Source organism: Ostrinia nubilalis, chromosome 8 (genome assembly GCF_963855985.1).
Source record: "Ostrinia nubilalis chromosome 8, ilOstNubi1.1, whole genome shotgun sequence".
Lineage (NCBI taxonomy): Eukaryota > Metazoa > Arthropoda > Insecta > Lepidoptera > Crambidae > Ostrinia > Ostrinia nubilalis.
In genome coordinates, this window is record NC_087095.1 from 10,448,018 (window position 1) to 10,472,322 (window position 24,305).

The window sequence follows — 24,305 nt, forward strand, 5'->3', positions numbered from 1 at the left end:
TTGTGATTTCTATGAGCTATACATAATACTCCTACATTTTGTTAGTTGCTCACTTGCGCAAATAATAAAATCAAACCTTTAAAAATAGTTCTTGTAATAGACAAGAACTATTTTTAAAGGTTTGATTTTAGCTTCGCGCGTTACCTACTTGAAAGTATTTAAAAGTACTGTAGTCGTTAAAGGAAGGTTTAAATGAATAAGAAATATTTAAATAAAACAGGTACATTTTATTGAAAAAAATATGTACACAGCAAAACAAATAAATAATCTTATATTGTATATTAGTCTATAAAACATTAATTTCATTGAAATAAAATACTATACATAACTACATTAAGATTATGTACATAATACCATCTCACAGGGAAGTGCTATCCGACTATAATATAATAAACAATATCCATTTAACATTAAATACTATGTCGATATCTGGAGTCACATTTATTATTTAGGAAATTTTAAATGGAATCTCTAAGGTTAAAATACGATATTAAAAACAGTAAGCTATGATAATTTCTTGATATTATATTTACCGGACAATCCAAAGATCACATAAATTAATTTTGCACATAGATAAATCTAACAATTACCGTTGATAACAAATTACCTATCAAATGTACTCATGGTATGACATACTACAGTTAACACTCTACCTAGATTTTTAAAACTCTTTATCATTTACCTATAATTTAATTGAAATATTGTTTTTTAAAAAGCATTTTTGAAATGTTTTAAAATAATCTCCCTTGTACCACAAACCAAACACTTACCCAATAACTGACATTTAGTGAAATTTTAATTTCATCATAAATGTCCAAACGGCCTGCTAATGTGATGTCGACGTAATGCTTTTGTGAAACTTTGTTCGAAATACTTGTCCAAGGTCAAAACTGTAGAATATAAACTAAGCAGTAGGCCTAATAATGTCCATGAAACATCATAATAACTGTAATAATTATGTAAAAAACGTATAAAATTAGAAATAGGACTCTGCTATAACTAGTTTGAAAGAGTCCATACTCTATGTCCGAATACATATCTGTAAATACAATATGATATTTCAACTATTATGTCTAGCATTACAATTATAACAAAAGTATAAAATTATTCAATGCAAACAAGTACATATCGACGACGATAGAAATCAATAATGCTTCTGTACTTAATTTATTATGTAAACGAAACAATGCTGACAGGTAATGCGCAACGTCAACAAACGCCAGGCCAGTTTTATTGTCAATTACCTTCATATTTAATATCTACATTTCAATATGCTCAATATTTTGACTAGAAATCATGTTATACTTATTACTCTCTAACAAAACACATAAATTTACACGATATATAGCATAATTTCTTATCAATTTACAGTTTTCTATAATTGTACAATACATCGATGACAGGTGTTGGAATTAACTTCGATATTTAAAAGACATCTACACAATGAATACGCTACCTATTCTAAAGAGTAACGCAATACAACAATGATTTTAAACCACTGTTATCCCTTAAAATTACATTTAATATTAAAAACAGTAATTAACCACTTAACCACTGATAACGTCAATTGTTAAGAAATTCTAATAATTTTGCACTGTAATACATACATATACTTTTAGGAACCTCATAATATGTCCAAACGAATCTATGCAAATAAAATACTTGCAATGAAATGATAAATATGAAATTTCTATTGTTCAATTATTAATTACTACATATTTTATTTGAAAATAAGTTTACATCATAATATTTTTGTGAATGCTATAGCAGAATTTTTATAAACCCGAAAAATAAGCAATTCAAATATATATACCATATAATCTCAATATTTGTCTAACTATTATAACATTTAATTTATTCTTAAGTTTACTAAACACCGCTGAATATTAAAATTTATCTTACAGGAATCGATAAGAAAGCTTTCATAGAGTTCATGTTGTGTGATTTTTGTAGCGTTTTGTGGTAGCACCCCAGTCTCAGAATTTCACGTAGACGTGTTGTGATTTAACATTGCTAAATAATAATCTTAAAATCTTTGTAAGGCGGAGTCTGTATAATCCTGTAGCGTTGAACAATCGGCCCAATAAATCCCAGTGTCCCAGTGGCGCCACCTGTCGCTCGCTCTCCAAACTGGCTCGTTCGCGTCAAGTGCGATGGCCTCGTAAGTCCAGTTTCTGCATATTCCCGGTAAGGGCGTTGAATCGCTATAATGTCATCGCGAACTACGCAATCGACTGGTGTCACCCGTTTTACTAAGATTTGGTGCTAATTTTGCAGAATTTTTCTTGTGATGTTTGTCTTTGTTCCGGACTTTTTCCTGCTTTTTGCTCTTTTTGGGTGTCTCGGTTATAGTTTCACTTGTGTTGACTTCCTCCTCCGTTTCCTCAGGTGTTTTCTCGGTAACGCCTTCGCTTTTTTTATCGAGCTCCGCCATCGCCTCTTGAATCGCGTTTTCAAGAAGAGTGTTTAATTTTCTACTCCTGTTTAAATAAAAAAAAGTAAATCATTAAAGGGTAACAACAAACACTGATCGACAGTAATTTTTTGTATGTGGACATTTCCGCTGCTCAAAATTGTTATTAACTTATGGCCAACTTGAACCAGAAATCTTTGGGTTGGGTTAATCTTATGTTTAGTGACATAGGTAAGTAAATTTTCTAGTAAAAATAAAATACATAGTTCATAATTGAAAAAAAGGAAACAATAAGTACAGGAGCGACCGCACTTCGGTCATAAAATTAAGATTTACATAATATATTTTATTTTTATATGTTGAGTCGCTAGCCCATGATATTGTTAATTTGTTTTTATAGTTTTTTCTTGCGTTACCCTATGAACAAGTATAGAACTGAGATCTTGTACGCTGACATACACAGGGCAATCGCGTACATCATTGTGAGACGTTCGATCCGGGTTCTTTGTATTTTTTCTACGGGATTCATTGAAGAATATAGAAATAGGATATAACATTTATTTTTCTTCGCTATCGGAGATTAACTCCCAATTATTTGATATCTCATCTATCATGCATGATTGAGGCTAATAGATCGTGTAAATCCATTTAACTAGTCAGAGCCATCAGAAACAAAAACAACCACGATGAAAGTTATTAACAAATTCTTATTCCGGAACGTGGGCTAGCGGCTCAACGGTCGTAAAGTCCGGGCGTGGTCCCTGGCTCGACGCGCGGCGGTGTACGGAGCGGAGACTCACTTCCGATGGTTGGTGCGCGCGGCGTGGTGCGCCTCGAGCCCCTCGGACAGCGTGAGCAGGCGGCGCGCGGGCACGAGCGCGGGCGCGGGCGCGGGCGCGGCGCCGAACCAGCGCACGGCCCAGCGCCCGTCCGCCGCGCGCGACCGCAGCGAGCCGGGCCACATGGCGTGCCCGCGCACCGGGCCCCACACCACGTCGCCCGCCGCGAAGCCCGCCGCCGGCCCCGCCTCCGCCGGCTTGCCATCTACCGATCATCCGCCCGTCACTGCACCGCTCCGTGCAAGCGTAGAAGCTCGATCCGACGCCGCGTGACACAATAAAATTCCCAGTGACGAAATTTTGAAAATTCTTTTTTTACATTTATATAAACTCGTCAGTATGGCGGTTATCACACTGCGCCGCGCTCCGCCTCGGAGCGCGTGATTTTCATATAAATAATCACGCGCGCGGACGCGTTGTCAGTGTGAAGTGCCGCGCGTGTTTTCTATACAAACTGAGTACTCAGTAAAAAACTCAGTAAAACTCATTTATTTCTGTAAGCAGGCTTTAAAAAAGCACTTTTACAATACTTGCATACAATGATTAAATCTGTCGTCCCGCGCTCCGCGGCGGAGCGCGGCGCAGTGTGATAACCGCCTATGTGCCCTAATCGTTCCTCCTGGCCGACTTCAAATAAACAGAAAAGACACTGAGACCCTGACGTTTACAAAAAATGGCGAACAAAAATGAAAACTTGAAAATACAATCTCACTATAATCTGAGTCCAGAAGGAGACGAAAGCGACGCCACGACATATCGTCATTGTATCTCCTAGTAGACTCAAGATTGGGAGACAAATTGTATGGATCAAAATCGCGGTACATCATGATTGTGTCTTTCTTTTCTTGTATGTGCTTTTAGTAGCAAACATTTAAAACTGAACTACGGTATGTTTCATCTTTGTCCGCCATTTTTAGGCATAGGTCACAATGATCTTGATACATGGACGACACGTCTTTATCTTTTAAAAATCGTCAGATTTTACAGTAACTTGGGATCGAACTTCTACAGCGCAATCTTGAAGTTAAACAATACATTATTATGTATGTACGTACATCAAACATTATTGAGGAAAATTGCTGTTAATTCATTAACAATATTAGTAACTGGTTCCAATTCATGGAAAAATACAATCTCAGAACCATCTTATTAATACGTTATTTACAAAAAGCACATATAGTAATGATTACATAGTAAATAGGTACATATAGAGATGAGAATGTATTCTCCCTTAAGCCAGAAGAATATTACATTAATACGAAAAATGTGCTTTACTTACAACGATGAACAGATGAAATGATGACAATGATGCGTTAGTAATGGAATCCCAATTTGTGAGCCAATTTTGTTACTTCGAGTGTGGTGCAATGGAAGCGACAGAAAGCCGGGTGAGAACGTTTGAACGCTGCACATCACTTTATTCTGATTAGTTTCCAGTACACCCTTTATTAACAGCTGTATCTTGTATTAACCCAACCAAAAGAAAACCAATGACCAATAGTATCGCATTATGTAGAAGCTGAAATATACCACAATACACATCATTATGTATTTTTCATAAAACGTAACTAATATCGTTTGCAATTTAGTAAATTCGCCGGCATGACAATCAATCCAAAACCAATACAAGACACAACATTACTAGTAATTTTGAATTTTGTTAGCTGTGACTAAAGCGTGAAATGGTTCTGGATAATTAGTAAACTGTGGCAGTACTTGTACAAAATTTCATTGAGAACAGTAAAGTTTGGATCAGTTTGGATGTGATCTCTTTAGTCAGTAGTTGAAAAATTTCAGTGCCAATTTGGAAAAAGAAATTAATTTCAAAAAGATTTTTAATAGAACATGTCTTAGTTCAATAAGAAAATTTTAAACATCATTACACAATAAAAATAGGACCACCGTTTGTGCAAGAATTTAAAGTGTTCATTGCTAGAAAAATTCCAATCCATTTATAATTTATAGTGCTGTCGATACAATCAAGGCGATGAATACAGTTCCCATTGAAAAGTTTAAGTAGCAAAGAGTTAAAGCATAGCAAGTAGAAGGTTCATACAAAACATGGAAACATCACTTACCGTCGCCGGAACCTAAATTATGCCTGTCAAACACTTTCTGGATAGCAGAAGCGTCCGAGCTGCTCCCAGTGGGAGGGAATTGCCTCGTCGGCACTTTCTCCGGCGAAGCAATCCCCATGTTTTCGAATTCTGATTCCTTGGGAAGTCCATGGACCATGTTGTAGTTGGTCCTCATAATTTTCTCAGTCCGGAATGTGGGGCCAAAATCATTCTTCCTTTTGTACGTCTGCTTATTAGAGTAGGTTCGCTCATAGTAATTCGATGACATAGGCATAGCGTTGTGTTGGTTGTTATTCACCGCTGGCGCGTTCATATTTTGGTTATAGTGCAGTTCAGATGATTCCACTGAATTGTGAACGCGATTTTGACGCATCAGTTGCACATTTGACATCATATCTGGAACGGAGACGTACAAAATTGAGTGTGTAAATTATTTTATTAATCTACATACTTTGAAAATATTATTTGTGGGAGTTTGTAACGATGGTAAAACTATCTTTACTGTTATGTAGTTACTAGCTATTTCCTGCAACTTCACCCGCGTAGATTTCGATAGAAACAAGCTTAACTAATAGATAAAAGTTGCATAATATCTGTAACATTGTCAAGATTTATCAAAATCTGACTAGAAGATTTAATAAGAGTGAGTACATACAAACAATCATTCCCAATATAACAATATTGTTCATCATAGATTTTTTACGTAAGCTTTTTTGAAAGCGAATAGTACGGGTTCAGGCTATAGATATAGAACATCAAGCACTGTGGTGCTTAATGTAGTGGTAATAAATGCTATATTGCAACAAACACTACTCGACTCCCTGATGTAAAGGGGTCAACGTAACGACTCACTTTGGTTCTCGCTATCGCTGCCGAAGTCGGGGCGCGGCGCGGGCCAGGCGTGCTCGCGGGACTCGGCCATGTCCTGTTCACTACTCGACACGCACTGCACCATGGCCTGCAATACACATCACCATTGTTAACTCGATATCACTCACTCGATCACAGCAACTAAAGGGAGATGTGACAAGAGGGCGGGGCTAGTGTCGCAGCAATATGCCCAAAAACAGACAACACATTGCTCGTGATAGGAATTATGACAGCAGCGACGTCATATATGTAAACAGTTTACATTGCTTGCGTAGTACTAAAGATTATTCGAAGAATGAGTACTGATACCGCGGTGGATAATGAGCACATTGAAACTAATAGAATGCATTCAATCGCACATCGCTACGTATGTAGTGGTGCTGTACGTACGTACTTGCAACCTGGTATGCGGACGAATAGTAGCTCTGAATGCGATGTGTGCATGACACACACTCTTCGCGACCTATTGTTTTTATTTTGATTACTTTGTGTGTGTGTGAATTTTTAATGCGACACTGAGTTTCGAACTCAGCGCATTAGTTGGCATCTAATCTCTATGGTATTACTCTACTTGGCACAGGCAACGCTACAAGTTAAACACTGTGGCACCTTATGGGCGGAATAGGGGCGATTTTTCAACAGAAATGTATAGACGGATGATGGCATATCAGTTTGAACACTGTGGCAACTTACGTCGTTGTAATAGAGGCGATTTTGTTAAATATTGTGTGCCCATACTATTTATTTCGATTAACGTCGCGAGTAGTGTAGCTGAGCCTGAGGTATTAGTTAAAAACCATTTTGGAACCACAAGTCTTGCATAAGCCACAAAGACCCTTTAAAAACTAATCATTTGATTTTTTGAAAATATTGCTTAAACTAGTTAAATACTTTTTTTTATTATAATCTGAGGCACCTAAGATCCAAATAGATATATTCAAATGATAAGCAAACCATGTAAAAATAAACACACCCTTGGCGCGTGGGAGGCGTGACGGCCGGAGAAGTAAATCAATAAAAAGTAATCACTTCTGGTCATTGATCTTATTTCGGCGCCGACCACGCGCCGTACATTTATAGTGGGGCGATTAATATGCGAACTGCTTTCTTTCTTACCTAATATAACTTCGATATTGAAATAAAAAAATAAACAAATCTAGCCGCATAATAAGCGCATTCTTTTAAACGAAATGCAACAAGGACATGTTAAAATTGAAAAGCACAAAAAACGCACTACAAATAATAATATGTAAAGACTTCGACTTGAATTATTGCCTAATTTCTAACGTTTATCAAAATTCCGATGTCACTTACTAATTAACACATTAAACATTCGCAACTCATGCTAGGTATTTGCAGATCATTTAAAATGTCATGTACGTAGACTTTTACATAGTTTTTGCGTTTTAATTTATTAGCATTATTGATGCATGCTTTGAGCGCACTAGCGCTTATTTATGGTCACGATACACACGATTTTAAAAATGCATCATTGTTTATTTGGTGTCAGGTTTGCAGTCATCATATTTTTGACAAAAAATGATCAAAACAACGTATAAAAAGGGGCGTGGCTAAAGCCATCAAGTGAGGTTACTTTAATCATAGCATGAATTTTGGCAGGCACAGTAGTTAATTTCTGTCACACCCGAGTGTCGCTTTATTTTTGATTTTGACCCTTTATACGGCAATGGAAATATATTTTCCACGATATTTTAAACTTTATTCCCTTGTGTTAAGATTTAAAAACGATGAAAAATTTGGACTCGGTTATGACCGTTAAAGGCTTCTGATGTTCAAACATCTTTTTATGAGAATATGTCGCAATAGTTAAGTGCGATGCAGAGCGGCAAAAAAGCAACGCCTGTGCCACAAAAAAATTGGCCAAAACGTGTGTCAGGGTCTTAAATACAAACTAAAACAGAGACAAAACTAACACACACGGATGCAGATATTAATCATCAACGTTTAACTCACCGATGAGGAGGCGTCAGCGGGCTCCGGCGACTTGGTGGTTGTGTCGGGGCGCGCGCGGCGCCGCGGGGACGCCGCCGGCTCCAGCGCGCCCAGCGGGCTGTGCGTCGTGGTGTCGGGCGCGCCCGGGGACTTGCCGCGCCCGCCCGCCGCCGCCGCCGCGCCCGCCAGCGTCTGCGTGGACACCGAGTGGCGCACGAAGTCCCCGCCGCGCGCCAGCTCCTCGCCCTTCGCCTCCGCCTCCCCCGCGGCCTTCGGCTTCGGCACCAGCAGCACCGACGGGTCGATGCTCAGCCGCGACCGCCCGCCGCCCAGCTGCGAGTGCGAGTTCGCCACGAGCGTCGTCTGCTGCTGCACTATGGTCGTGTTCTGCTGCACGAAGGTCGAGTTGCCGCGGCCGCCCGCGCGCTTCGGCGACAGCGGCACCGTCGCCTGCCCGAGCTGGTTCTGCGCGAAGTCCTGCTGCACGGCGGCGCCGCGCGGCTGCGGGCCGGCGTTGAACTGCACGCCCGTGGGGCTCAGGTTGGCGAGCAGCGGGCTCAGCTGGCCGTTGAAGCCGGGCCCGTTGACGACGACCTGGCCGCCCGGCGACAGGAACTGCGCGCCGGGGCTGTGCTGCGACTGGATCATCTTGCCCTGCTGGCCCTGCGCGCGGATGACGACGCCGCCGTTGGCGCCGGCGAACACGCCCGGGTTCTGCACGGGCGTGAGCACGTTCTGCCCGTTGACGGTCTGCAGCTGCAGCTGCACGGGCATGCCGGTCGAGCCGTCCTGGATGATGGCCGTCCCGTCGGTGGTCATCACCATGCCGCCGAGGTTCGGCACTATGAATTGCTGGAAAGCCGGGAAGTTCGGCATCACGCCGCTCGCGTTGTTGATCAGATTCACGGGTTGCAGCAGATTTATTTGTTGCGAGGGCGACGTGTTCGTGATGATCTGCTGAGATCCGAAACTGTTCGTGCTCCCCTGGCCGTTCATCACTATGTGTGCGGGGGTGCCGGACTTTCCGGGGACGATCGTCAACGCTTGCAGCATCGGCGTCGGAGAAATGTTATTGTTGGGCGATAGCTGGAAGCCGCGCGGCGAAAACTGTGGACTAGAACTGTGTTGCGGCGACGTGTGGTGAACCATGAGATTGTTCGGGTTCTGTTGGGGTGCAGCTATTTGCAGGACGTTTGTGATGCTCGTAGTTTTCTTCTTCTTGCTCCTCTTTTTCATGCTCTCGGGCGAAAGCATAGCCACCCCTTGGACGAAACTCTGTCCGTTTTTCATATCTATCTGACGAGGGCTTTCGTTCGGAGACTGCCCAGACACGATGCCGATTTGGGGCATAACAGTGTTTTGCTGGACGACTTGGCCGTCGACGGCCATCATAGGCGGTTGTATAACGAAAGGTGCAGGTAAAGTGTTCACGACCACGGTGGGTTGGTTGACCATTTGCTGGACCCCTCCCACTGCGGGGAGGACTTGCGTTACTGACGTGGTGACGTTGGTCACGGCGTTTGAGCCTTGTATAGGCGACACAGCTGTCGTTGTCTTCGGGGGTGGTGGAGGCATTTGGTTAGTCGATACTATTATTTGACCAGTGGAAGATATTAAAATTTGACCGGGTGTGGTGTGCCCCGGCCTCCTCGACATTTGCGACAAGCTCGTAGTTTGCGCGTTACTTGGTTCGGGCTTGGAAGGTAAACTGCCGATAACATTTTGTACCATTTCGAATGGCGATTTCGATATCATATTCTGAGCTGTCGTGCCAGCGATGTGAAGCGGATAGCTTGTAGGTAAATTGACCGAGTTTATAAATGGATCGGGTTGATTATTAGGAATGGCATAACTGGTCGCTAGATTGACGCTCGGAGGCGGTGGCGGTCTAATGAAGTTAGCTTGAGACGCGTTAATGGATGTTGTGGCGGTGTTGGCTTTTCCGGCTAAAACTGATGTTACCGTATCGCGAGTGACGGAAAATCCACTCGCCATTGTTGTAACGAACGTCTGAACGTAACATGTTTGTATCAGGGAATGTGCTGGGCCGCCGCCTAAATGTGGAGGCGGGCAGTAACCTGGCATGGAATTTTCTACTCGTCTCCTAGGTTCCACTCTAAATGTATCCTGAATAGGTTTTATTCCAGGTTTGACTCCCACCATTGATATGTTGTCAACTTCCATTAGATTCTTATTGACGTTATGGTTTGATATGAAGTGCATCATTTGTGTTCCACTGATAGATTGGTTGTTAGGAGGTCCTGGTGAGTTGAAGGAATAAACATGTCCTCCTCCGGGAGTAGGCGGATTACTATTGAAGTTCTCTTTACAAGATCCTGGATTAGAGTATGCGGGACTAGGAATTGGGTACGAGCAATTGGACTGCATTTGCGTACCGCTGCTGCCACTGCTGTGTGGCGTATCTGTATTCCTCGAACTATTGGACAAAGTAGGTGAGGGTTCGGGAGGTTGTAACGTCTCAGTCGGAGACACATTGCTGGTACTGACCGTCCCGGCTTGAATTGGCCCGCAATTATCATTGATCAAGGGACTTCGGTCGATGAATGTTGATGACGTTACTGGGTTATCATCAAAGCTGTGCTTTGGACTGCAAGTAGCGAGATTTCCGTCAGTTTCCATTTTGAATGAACACTGCTTCATATATTTAAATCTCATTTGATGTTCAGAAAATTCTGTTCCGCAGCCTTTGATGGAGACATTGCAACCTTTGCAGCACTGGGGAACTTGATTATCCATACTTTTGTCCGACACTACGCTGCTATCTGGGGTGTTGTTGGGCGATGGCGAAGGGTTTGGCACCAGATTACCCCTGTAGGTATTGGCTACGTCGAAAGGTTTATTATTAGATTTGCACGACCTCTCAACCTGATTTTGCCCGCCGTAACAATTAGGATTATCGTAATGATTTGCATCATACGATGAGTTAATACCTTGTCTAGATATCGTGTTATTCAATAACACTGTTTGTTGTGCTAGATAACCACTTGGGTCATCCATGAATGACGGCACGTTATTATGAGGCATTTCATTTTTATTATCTGGCATATGCCGCATGCCATTACCACCAAACGATACCAACTTGTTTTCAGTTGGACTAGCTTTCTTTTTAGATCCCTTACTGTTATTTTTTACCTTTTTCTTATTCATTTCCATATTAGGCCATTGTTGATTTAGCATGTTGTAATGCTGGGGTAAAGGCGGCACCCGAGAACACATCGCTTGGCTCATGTGATGCTCGTTGTTAGGGAATGAGTTATATGAATTTACAGGATCATCTGATATGCTTGCATTGGACTCTTCAAAGTCCAAATTCTCTATTTTTTGCGATTTCATGTTAGGGCTCGTCATTTGGTTAGAATTGTTTGCATCGTTCCTCTTAACTTGCCACGGTGGAGTTTTGGCAAGGTTGGTTTTGACGACAGCCCCGTTTTGTATCACTAACTGTCCTTGTGGCACATACTGATTTTGATTTTGGAGTTTACATTGACTAACGTTTTCCGCCAACTGCGTTTTAAAACCTTTCATAGCTATTTCTATTTGTTTTTGATTTTGTTGTATGAAGATCTGCTGCTGTTCGTTGATTTTTTGCATCACTTCGGGAGTCAGTGCTTGGTTCAGACCACAAAAAATTTGGGATTCTTCTTCTTTAACCGAATTCTTTAAGGGTTGAACGTTTTGCTGTACTGGAATGTCTTTCTTTTCATCTTTAACTTCTTGTTCGATCATATTTTGTGCTACGACGCCCATGATGTTTTTATAATTAGTTTGTTTAGTGTAGGTGGTGTTGACTCCGATAACCTGTCCATTGGTACCTAATACTGGCATGTTGACATTTGGCGGCGCGTTAGCCGAGGGTGTATTGGGCTGGGAAGGCTTTTGTCCTTCACCGGTCTCTTGTTGCTGTTGTGTGATCCAGCCGCTGCTGACAGTGAGGTAGTGGGAGCTCCTTTGTATGTGCGTGTCTTGTTTGGGCTCATTGTCTTGCGGGAAGGCGTTCAGTAAGTTTTGTTGCACGGGTGCAAATGTGGGTAGACAAGACTGACCGTTGTTCGGCCGCTGGGGCCCTACACCGGGCGAAACCGTCCGATTGTGTTCGTTCTCCTGCGGCTGAAAACAATAATGCACGTTTATAAAAGATGCAATAACTACGATTAAGTATTGACTGTAAATAATGCAAGTAAATTAATTATCCGGCATAATTTTAACTTCATGAGTCACTACTAGTCAATGAATTGAAATAATAATACCTTGAAGTCGTTAAGTGGTCGTTCTCTCTGCACCATCATCTGGGACACGGTCATGTTAGGCGGAAAGTTTTGTCTTTTCTTCATTTTCTTCTTCAAAACCGCTACTTCGGCGGTGGCTACTGAAAAGGCAAAATATGATTCATTATTAATCACACATTATTATCCATCAATATGCTGTTGATAGCATGAACAAGTGGCACAGGACGTTTCATGGGCATAATTAATAATGTCGTGAATTTCCATTATGACGCAGTAATTTTACCTTCGAAGCTTACAAATTAGTGTCGGCGTATTTGTAAGAATGTCACCCAATCGCCGACATCTAAGCGCCAAGGCATGTCACTTCAATTTATTGGAAATTAATTCGCTGTAACCAAGCCTCCGATACGTGCGGACGGGCCGGTGGCTTTGTTGTATTGATCGCCAAAGGATTGACGTACGAAAGACGAAAGTCAATTTAATACGACACTACGTTATTGCGAGTGTATCTTGGATGAAACATCATAGACTCTTAGGAGCGATGAAAAAGCTTTTTATACCTTTCAACTTTCAAAAACAAAGAAGAGCTTTAGGACATTTTAATTTTTAATGTCACACAGTCACACAGCCGTTTTTTTTCCTGCTTACCGAAGTCATAAATGACGCAATTTCCACTAATTTAATACAAATTCATATTAGTTTAAATCACAAAAGGACATAATAAAAACATGATCTTAACACCAACCATCAACAGGTAAAACATTATCCATAAATTACGGCGTACCTATCTTGTATATGAATAACAATTTACATTACATATTATTTAATATTGAATGTATAAAATCCATCTTAATATCGTTAGCAGAACAAATTACCTACATACTGTTATAGTAGCTAGACTCCCTCCACATTCATAGCAACGATTTAATAGTGTCTAATGAGGTTATTGTTATAGCAACATCGCCACGGCGTTAATATCTCCATGAACGACCCATAAAACCTTTCATGTGTTCACAAGCTCGCTTGAATAACTAAAAAAACAAATATCCTATCAGTTAGATACCTATTACAAAACAATATATTTTAAGAATAACATAACTAACAACACAAAAACGTTCATCTGTTAGTATGTGTTTACTAAAAATGTCGTTTTTGAATACTGCATAACTTCACACAAGCTCTTGGCCCCTAATGTTAAGCCTAAAACAATAGAGAGGTCAGTCTATTAAGATAACCGCCCGAATGAGCAGCCCACAATGTACGCAACGTCATTGAAAGTCGCGAGGAGACCGACCGAGTGACTTTCAGCTGTTCTCCAGACGACCTAATAATTTTAAGAATATAAAGACTCCGCAATGTCATTGTACAATAAAACCCTTTTTTATATTAACGTATCGTACTTGAATTGTACCTAAACCTATATTTACGCGCAAATAAAAATACAATTTAATTTCAAATCAGATTCATCATAAACGATAAACATCTTGCGGACTGTGAATAATTAAGTTATAACAAAGAATTCTCGTCTAAGAATACCTCAAAAGGTATAATATAATACAGTGAACTGGAGTTCTAAACGATAATAAAATCTATTAAAACATTTCCTCTTATCGCGATCATTTCCGAAGGAAACTGCGAACGACCCAGATTGTGGGCGAGGGAAATGGAAAATAAGCGGTTCCACAACAAATCGGAACGGGGGAGGACTGATGATCGACCCATTTATATGCAAAACGAAAAGAATATCTCCGCGACACATCGAGTACGTCTAATGGAGCTCGACTCTCGAGCCGAGTTCTTATTAAAACCTAATACAATTAACGCGCAGTTAGTTACATGCCCTGTTTTTATTACTTACTTGTTAATGTCTCGCCTTGTAAGTTAATTGATTAAAAAAACATCATCTTTCTGTTTATAGCGCTAAAGTATGTCGAGCTTGTAATTCGATAACGCTTCATAATTAGTTAGCGAGCCGAGTATAATACCGTTATCTATTTGCACATTATCTGGCAGATTTGCAATTAAAATACGGGTTGTGTGCGAAACGAGGCGGGCGAGGCTGGGGTGGTCTCCGAGGCGCCAGGGTGCTGGGAGGCGGGTGGCGGGTGGCGCGGCCGCGACTCGTCAGATCAATAGTCGGCGGGGCGCGCGCCCACGCCACCGGCCGCTCTGCACCACCGCCGATTGTTTCAAATTACACCCGCCTTTGTTCCCGCCACTGATCGAGTCGCCTGCGTTTTTGTTTGCTCTAAACGGCCGACTTCCTTTACGGTAATTACGCAATTCTGCGGTTCGCAGTATAGACTTCCCGATTCGCCGGCCGCTCTCGGCGATTAATCTTGTTTACGGACATTATCTCTCCTCCGTTTCAGTATCAGCCTTGCTAATACTATGTAGTTACTTCTAATTTATCGATCGTTATGCCTATCCAATCGTCATTAGGTATTTCTATTTAACATTAATTTATTGAGCAATTAGTAAACCTCTCGTGGCTATGTAAAATACTAACTCATTAATTGAACAGCAATGAAGAGAGTGCGGCAAATTAGTGGTGCGCAAACGGGACCCCTAGGGACCATTGATATAATTTTATGAGAAAGGGTTGGCTAAATAAATCAATAGAAGATGAAGTAAGCCTGTGTATTTAGGTACAATTACTAATTGACTGCTATGTGAAGGTACATATTTGTGATAAGCTAATTACTTGCTGTGCAGTGTAATTATGGTACAATAACAAATCTGGGTGTCGTGGAGATGATGTGAGGTGTTAATAGCTCGGGTGGAGACAAGACTGCGCGGCTAGGGGGTGTTGGGTGCATTGCAGGTTGTTACTCCCGGACGGACGGCTGACGAAGTGCAGTTACCCGCTATTCATGCCGCACTAAATGCACCCCGCACCCGCTCCCCGCGCCCCTTGCGCTGCCACTTAACAACAAAGAGACCGCTCTACCCTCTTTGTTACAAGAAACAACTCAGTCCTCGTAGCGGCCACTTTTCAGTGTTACTTTAGTCGCTTTAGAAATTGATAGCAGAATTTCTCATTCTGAACCGTTAAATGGCGAGATTTTCGTTTCATTATTGATTCGAGCGAATATCCTTCCGAGCGTAATTATTTCCAGCTACCGTCCTCGTTAAATCGTCAATACCAAGAATCGATTGACCTAAATTGGTTTTCTAACTACTGAATCTATTCAGCGGCCTTAATCTAGTTGCATACCTTTTAAATTGACTGTTAAAAACTATAAAAGCCATGATAGAGTTGCAATAAAAGAGCAGCAGTCGAGTGTTAATAGATATTAACAATGTAGTGGGAATCAACGAGCTCTCATCGCAGACGGGCGGTACCGCGGGCCGGGCCGGTTTCCCGGCTAATTCCATTCGGTTCACACTCGTGTAATTGGATGAAGGAGGGACCAGCGCGGAGATTGCGCCCGGAAAGCCCGCCAGTTAATCGCATAATAACGCGGGCCTCCTCTGATGAAACTCCACTAAAACCATTCTTCAAAATCGTCAAAGGCTATTCAAATTGTAAAACAGTTGACTGAAGTTCCACGAACAAAAGCAGCTTCAAAACCACTTGACTGGGAAACTTAGTTCATCGCAAAGTTAGTAAGCCCGAGTGCAACACAAAAGCTTTTAATTTAAAGGTAAATGCGCGTAGGGGTGGGACATTTACGTAGTGACGACGTGCTCGTTTCACGCGACCGTTAAAAAAACGTCTAAACAAAAGCGGCGCGCAAACGACAGCCATAAACTTCAGGCGTGATTATGGCAGTTCATTCAGCCGTTAATGATTTCCAAGTAGTGCAACGGAACCGCAACTACGTCGTGCAATTAGGTATGCGAAACTTTGGATAAATAATAATTCTACACAATTATTCATTCACCCAACTATAAAGTTTCACGCACATGTGTTATTACACAGTACAAATAAACTATAAATTGACTTGTTTATACCTAAACCACAATAGTTTTCATCGTCATTAAAGTATTGCATCGCATCATCTAGACAATAGACCATTTATTTACAATTACAATACTTATATTGGTATACTCGATACGCAATTATGCGATAGAAATCAATTGAATAATAAAGTATCTTGTCAAATGGAATTATTGTAATAACAAATACATGCTACCTGAGAAATAGCACTTGTTTGTGAAATAAGATTCATTCGCAATTCGCATCCTGGCACGACAAAGGCTGGAGCAAGAATGCCACCGATGTCGTTTCTCGGCGTACTAAACGCAATCTACCCCTGTTATTTCGCCAACAATTTTCTCAGTTCACGTTTCTCCCCTTCCTTATGACATGAATAATAATTTGTTTATTGTTATCTCATTTCTCCTTGTTTACTTCTGAAATTAAAGATTGAGTTACACAGTAATTTGTTTACCGCAAAGACGTATTTTAGAAAATTGAAACATTAAGAAAGAGTCCCGTTTCATTTAGTACAATTTACCTAATGTTTCGTCGAGCTTTCTTTTACTGCGGTGCTAGGATATTATTATTTGCAAATAGAAAGTCGTAACTAATGGCCTATTGTCTAGATCAGACGTTTGCTAACTACAAGATCTAGTAATGAGGTCGGTCAATACATACTGTAAATTAAACGTTTGTATGCCATTCTAATGTTCTTCATACTGCTGAGACTGGGATTCTATTATCATGTTTGTTATGTTATTGTAGACGTCTACCTACAAGTGTCTCATTGATTTGTGAGACTTTCATGAAATATTCAGCATGTAAAACACAATTTCGTAAACTTTGTCGTTCCCGACCTTGATTGATTCTATTGACTGAATGATGTGATGATTTATTTAGGAGATTACAATATCAGCAATGAAATAACATTATGTAAACTTTTTGAAATACGGGACTATTCCCACCTCTCGTTCCCACCACTGCAACTCCTGTGTAGCCAGGATCTACAGCTTGACCGCCACAAAAACCCAACCAATGAAGGTCAAGTTTGTCCCGGGGGAAAGTTAAACTGTCATTGGACCCGCAACGAAATTAATCAGAAGAACATAGGAGGAGTTCGAAATTAAGGTTCGACTTCCCTCCATTGCAAAGCGGATGACAGGTGACAAACAAAGGTTTAAAACCTTTAAGAAAAAGATTATGCACCACGGACAATAAATTAAATTAAGGGGGCCTATCTTATGAGCAATTAGCAACTACCTGCCAATAATATTTTTCACAAAATCGCTTAAAAGCACGGAAATTTTTCCTTGTCGCGACAAGATCGGTGTAATAAATTGCGGAAACAGATGTATGTTGTATTGAATTAAGCATTATATCACGTTCATGTTTCCAAAGATCACACTCCCACAAGATATGATGGGCAGACTGCTCATGACTGACATCATCAGTGGAACACTCGCAAAAAGGAGACGGAACTAGTTTGAATTCGTGAAGTTTATGTTTAAAGTTGCCATGTCCCGTGAGGAACTGCGACGAGCAATGGTCGATTTCTAACCATCGCCTAGTTAGACGTTCGCGTACATTCGGGAAGAATTTATATAAGTGACGTCCTTTGACTGACGTATCCCATCTTTTTTGCCATTCATTAAGTAAATCTTCTTCAACGACTTCTCGGGAATCAAATAATCGACTTATTTTAGAACGATCGCGGCTATTTAAGAAATCGGAGGTTATATTTTCCCTTGATGCGAAGTACATAGCCGCACGCTTTTGTACCTCTAAGTCGACCGGCAGTACACCAGCCAGGACTGGCAGAGCCTCCGTGCTCACAGTTCTGTAAGCTTTGCAAAGAAAAATCAATGCAAGGCGTTGACTTTGGAGTAGTTTCCGTCGAGCGGCTCCTATAGTAGCTCTGTCAGCCCAAACTGGTGCACCATAGCAAATGGAGCTTAAATAAGTGGCCGAATATATTACTCGGAGGATTTTAAACGTTAGACCCCACGTCGAGGTTGAAATGTGACTTAAGGCATAAAAGTTCTTTTTAGCTTTTTCACCGATCTGTTTAATGTGCTCGACAAAACTAAAGTTTTTCTCTAAAATTAGTCCGAGATAGCAAACAGATTCCCGTTTTTTAACAGTTATTTCATTGAATTTAATGCGAGGCAAAACTTTAAGATTACCTTTTAATAGAAGCTGATAAGTTTTGTGAGGGGCAAACTGCAAACGATTCCTGTCTCCCCATTGAGATATTAAATTCAAGCATGTATCCGCTAGATTTTCAAGCTTTGATCTAGTGTCAGCCTCTATTAAAAGGAGACCGTCATCAGCGTACCCGGTTAACGAACAGCCTTTAAAATAGTATACTATGAGGTAAAAGATAGAGATTATAAAGATCATGATAGTTTTGCTTTTGCGCACACATTTCCGCAATAGCTTTGTGGTGGCACAGATCAGGTCTATGCCGAAATCAGCTTTATACTAAAAACGTTAGCTATTATGGTCAGTATTCCTCCCTAACCCATCTGGCCAAATTCTCCATTTGAATTAGGTAGCTTAGATAGAAATGGTTAGAGGCGAGTACCGGCCAAATGCTCCATTGACCATTAGCAAATTAAAGAAGAACCTACAGTGACGGCTAAATGACCTGATGAATTAGAATTAGATGATCGGTATACCTTTCTTCTGTTTTATGTGCTGCAGCGTGGTTTCTCATAAATCAGAGAAGTTCGACCTGTTGCACCACTGCAAGACCCGCAAACCGATGAAAGATCATCATCGTTGTCATCATTATGTCATTTAGTCTCCACAGACTAAATGACATAATGATGAAAACGATGATGATCTTTCATCGGTTTGCGGGCGGGAGATTTCCCGCGCGTTGCAGCGTTGCTAGCAGTTTCCGTTTGTGGTATCTCATAAATTAGAGAGGGACGTCCTCCTGCAGTAGAGGATTTAGACCTGATGATGATGATGATCGGTATACCTTTCTTCTGTTCTATGTGCTGTGCAGTTTCTACTTGTGGTCTCATAAATTAGAGGGTAGTCCTGTTACAGACTACAGTGGAGACTAAATGACAGTGATAATAATGGTCATAGGTATACCTTTCATCTGTTCTATGAATTGCTGCGGTGGCGGGGTGGCAGGCAAGTTTGCGCGCGCCTGCAGCGTTGCCAACAGTTTTCGCTTGTGGTCTCTCATAAATTAGAGAGGATTGTCCTTCTGCAGTGGGGGCCAAATGAAATAATGATGATGATAATGATAATGATCGGCATACCTTTCTTCTGTTCTATGTGCTGCTGCGGCGGCGGGGTGGCGGGCGAGTTGGCGCGCGCTTGCAGCGTCGCCAGCAGTTTCCGCTTGTGGTTGCACAGCTTCGTCAGCTCCGTGCCAGAACTCCCTTGATACGCCTTACTAACCACCTGGAAAAGGAATTTCTCTTTAAGCATAATTTTGACCAAAAAGAGGCAGCAGAACCTTCATCAGACTGTACGAGCCGAAAAGAAAAAAAGGTAGTTGGTTTATTTAGGACTAGCTTTCCGCCCGCGGCTTCGCCCGCGTGGAATTTTGTCTGTCACAGAAAAACTTTATCGCGCGCGTCCCTGTTTCAAAAACCGGGATAAAAACTATCCTATGTTCTTTCCCGGGACTCAAACTATCTCTATGCCAAATTTCATCAAAATCGGTTGCGAGGTTTAAGCGGGAAAGCGTAACAGACAGACAGACAGACAGAGTTACTTTCGCATTTATAATATTAGTTGGGATGAGAAATAATCTATAATAATCAACGTACGTTGATGTTACTTGTACATGTATAAAGGTACTTAAGTTATGAGTTTATTTTTGTCAAAAACGCCAAAGCATCAATATCATGTTTCAAAATAATTATAAGACCTTTGAATTTGGAGGACAGACAGTCTGATGACATTTTACATAATTCATGAACGACTTAATCAGGTTGCCAATACATAATGGATTAGACACGTTTACGATGGTATCCCGTATGTATGTATCTTGATCAGGTTAATGAGTACAAGTTTCACGGTGAATAAAATCAGGTCGGTGACAAGCGGTTTATTGTTATGTAACAAGCTTTGATCGATACCTGCACGCCAGCTACCTTATACCAGCACTTCCGATTACGAGCTAAACCAATCATCAAGCGTTGCATTTCCTGATTTCGCAGCCACGACCGGTAGTTATGAGTTAACCTATAGATCTAATACGACGTGAAACGGTAAACTGTTTTGTAACGGGAGCACCATTCTCGATAACACAAGTGTTCAAGTTTCAATCACAAACGGTCCATTTCAGTTTTATTTACTATCTGGCTATATTATTATGTTGGCTACGTTTCGCTATGTTTTCCAAATGAATTGGTCGTTTAAACCAGTAAGTAGTGTAAGTAAATTGCAACAAGCAAAAAATGCTCAGAATTGTTATGCAGCGGAGCATGTTGGATCTGCAAATGTAAATGCAACGTCCATCTAGGAAAAGATTTCCGAGCAACGGACGACTGAGATAGATTTTATGAAAATATGCTAAAATACTGTAAGAATATTAGAATCCAGAAGAATCCTGTTCTAAGGCACAAGGGGAGGAAACTTCAGGAACTCGCATATTCCACTCAAAGTCAAGTAGAAATAAATAAACACGGCCAAAAGCCAAGTTCGAACATTGAGATGAATTGGGCGTGTGCGCAAGCAATGTGGATGGATATGCATTAAGTTAAGCGGAGTGTGCAGTGGATTGTTATGCAGCAGGGCAAGTGGTCGCGATAGTGTTGTGCCCAATCTGCGAATACGTCGGCCATTCATTATGGCTGGACGCCCACTGTGCGCCGCTGCACACGCAAATTGCTCCACGCTCCCGCTGACACAGCTGCACATACTCACTGTTTGCACAAAACAACAGTATTAAACAGTTAGCAAGTGCCAAAAACGTCATTATTGAACACCTCTCAAACGGCAATCAAGAACAAAAAGTTACGTGTTCATTTTCCGCTTGAATAGGTTTTTAGAATGAAAGTAGTACATGGTCTTACTTTGCTGCTAGGTGGTTTGAACAATATATCTAAATTTTACATGGTATACTTTGGATGTTTTTATCGTAATCAGGTTTCGAATTAAACAGAGATTAGTATACGAATAAGCCACTTAATATGTTTACGCTAAAAGCGTTGCGTAAGAAAAGTCTTTATTTTTATTTCTTCATAGTAACGAAACATCGACACAACAGAACAAAGTGCCTTCATACAGCATACAAGAGGCCGCGTGTCTGTCCTTGTACCACTTACCGGACAATCACATTCGCAACTAAACGTCGAATTAATGCTTACATACGAATGTGATACGTAATAAAACGTGTACTATAGATTCATTGCAGTTGCACTCTCAATTATAATTAAAGATTTCAAAAGGACAGAACAACGACTAATGTTTCAAAGTGATTTATAACCGTCATTGTCGATGCTATTTTCCAGGGCAGTGCAACTCTCGATCGTCCATGGACCATAACCGTAAGTCAACAATCACAATACGACGGTCTTTGTCGTAGCTAGGGCTAACAGCGCTAGTTTAATGGGAAGCATGTCTGGGCAGATAGATAAGCTGCACCACAATGTTCCCTGCAGGTCATTTCAATATGAAACCAATCAGCCTGATGGACGCGCCTGCTCGCTGCGTCGGACATCCCCGCTGCATCGAACATGTCATGCTAAGTAATGACTGCGCTCTAATTAATAGATACATTTCGCTGCTGAATAATTCAGTTGTGTCGTGAATACATTTGTCTGATCTTCCTAGGGTTGCGTGTAAATCAAATATTTTATCGCATAAATAAATTATGAAGTAAAGCAACACTTGTATTGAGTTATCATAGTTAAATATGGAGTTTATATTTAATAATTAAAATGCCACCAGTCAGATAATTCCAATAGGAAAAATAGAAGACAGGGAAGACTGAGTACTTTATTACAAAGATGAGATAATTTAGCCACTGAGAAAGGCCAATCCCAACTAATATTATAAATGCGAAAGTAACTCTGTCTGTCTGTCTGTCTGTTACGCTTTCCCGCTTAAACCTCGCAACCGATTTTGATGAAATTTGGCATAGAGATAGTTTGAGTCCCGGGAAAGAACATAGGATAGTTTTTATCCCGGTTTTTGAAACAGGGACGCGCGCGATAAAGTTTTTCTGTGACAGACAAAATTCCACGCGGGCGAAGCCGCGGGCGGAAAGCTAGTATGTAATATTTTGAAGAGCGGACCTATATGAACGTGTTAAGTAGGTATGTTGTTTAGATTGAAAATGTCTTTTAGACTATGTAGGGGATTTCCACGAACACGATGAAATTGTTCGTGGAAATCCTATATCATCTAAAAGGGAAAGAGATGATTCTCGACTGAGCTACTTACAATGTGAAAGTAATAGCTTTCTTGGTATACTTCCAATGATAGCAAATTATTGATTCAAATGGATTGTTCTGGCTCTTCACCATACATTAAACACTATGTCGTTTGCAAATTGGCAAGACGCGTCATTTTACAAATGGCGTCATCAGTTTTCAAGCGCTCCCTGTTTTGTAAAATGCCGTAGATAGACAAATTGAAGATGTTTCGAATTGCGATAATTTTACCTTGAAGAGTAATCACGATTAAAATTTAAAAAAAAAGTCAGTATAAACAAAATAGATGTCGCTGTAGCTTACATATTCCATTATCATTAAAATTCTTAAAAATGTTGGTAAGTTAGACGATCAAATATCTAAAGAGTCTGAATCGCGTTAGTATCGCTGCAAAATGTAGCTGTATAATATGAATAAATATATAAGGCTAGAGGACTCGTGCACCTTAACCTCTCCCAATATAATAAGTAAAAAATGTAGAGCCATAAGTGCCCAATACATTCGTTAAAATAATATTGAACGTATCATTAATCATTATCCGAGGTAACACGGTTGCGATATTACTAAATGAGGCTAAAGGAGGGTCGATCGATCCCTATAGGCAGGCAGAACACCGCGATCGTTTTATTTGCGTGCGGCAACTGAATGTCGCGTAATTTGTCGCCGTATCGTCGGGAGCCCGCCACTAATTAACGGGGACATTTACGACTGCCAAACTTGCCTGTGTCTGTACAACCTGCCCACTCCCCTTTGTCGCCGCCACCCTGCCTGCACTGCCGCTACATTGTGCATTCACACTATTTCATTTAGGCGTTCAATACCAAACATTTACTTAAATAATCTACCGCAATTTACACATATGAACATAGCACGTGCATAATCACGCCTTAGATTAACGGATTATCTCCTTGCATAAAGATAACAACCAGTTACTTTTGAAAATAGTTTCCTAAATCCAGCACAATTTAAATGCAAAAAGACGCTTTTTATTCCCTAAGCAAATCTAAACACAAACTCATCCAACTTGAAGTGCAATTATCCCTCGTTGAAAGGTTAGCGGCAGTTAAAGGAGAGATTGAGGTCCCCTCTTTAATCTTTATTTAGGTCGAGCTCATGAAAAGAAACAAGTATAAATACAGCAGCATCCTAATAAGCGAGGTCAGTCGAATGAGATTACGCTCGTTGAGTTCCACTCGATTGGTTATCCAGAATTAATTCGTCTATTAGATATACTATACATTTGGTATAGAGATGTATTTTGATGATTCAAAGAAGGACGTGCTGTGTAGAGTTACTGTTTCATTTAGAGGATAAAGTTTTGGATACATTTAATATTGAAAAAAAATATTAGAGCACAAGAACTTTTATAGGAAAACTACCGGCAAATCAGTCTGTTTTGTGGACTTATGCGCACTGGGGCAGATCGGCTCGATACTAACAACAGTAAAATGGTTACTTAGTGCTCGATATCTTTTCTTTTAAGTATTTATCAGTAATATTGTATTCTTTACTGTAGAAAACCACAACAATTTAGAATCATGAAGGAAAACATATGCTCAATATAACTATCTCT

At 40.7% G+C, this 24,305-nt stretch overlaps 1 protein-coding gene across 3 annotated transcripts in view; it reads right to left on the minus strand.

Annotated features, from left to right (window-relative positions):
* Window positions 1-206: 206 nt before the first annotated feature.
* LOC135073938 (nuclear receptor coactivator 6-like) overlaps window positions 207-24,305 on the minus strand; it is a 65,837-nt gene continuing 41,738 nt past the window's right edge. Inside the window, exons 3-9 of one of the 3 annotated variants that reach the window (XR_010257730.1) lie at window positions 19,604-19,748; window positions 12,422-12,540; window positions 8,175-12,281; window positions 6,183-6,288; window positions 5,331-5,726; window positions 4,532-4,771; window positions 3,417-3,457 (exon numbers count right to left, since the gene is read on the minus strand). Coding sequence is in view for 2 of the 3 variants with exons in the window: in XM_063968196.1 (XP_063824266.1) it covers window positions 2,467-2,480; window positions 5,331-5,726; window positions 6,183-6,288; window positions 8,175-12,281; window positions 12,422-12,540; window positions 19,604-19,748 (4,887 nt within the window). In the remaining variant the exon portion in view is untranslated. Of the gene's footprint in view, window positions 2,481-3,416; window positions 3,458-3,836; window positions 4,772-5,330; window positions 5,727-6,182; window positions 6,289-8,174; window positions 12,282-12,421; window positions 12,541-19,603; window positions 19,749-24,305 lie in introns of those variants that run through there. The other 2 variants (XM_063968196.1, XM_063968197.1) reach the window with 2 other exon arrangements.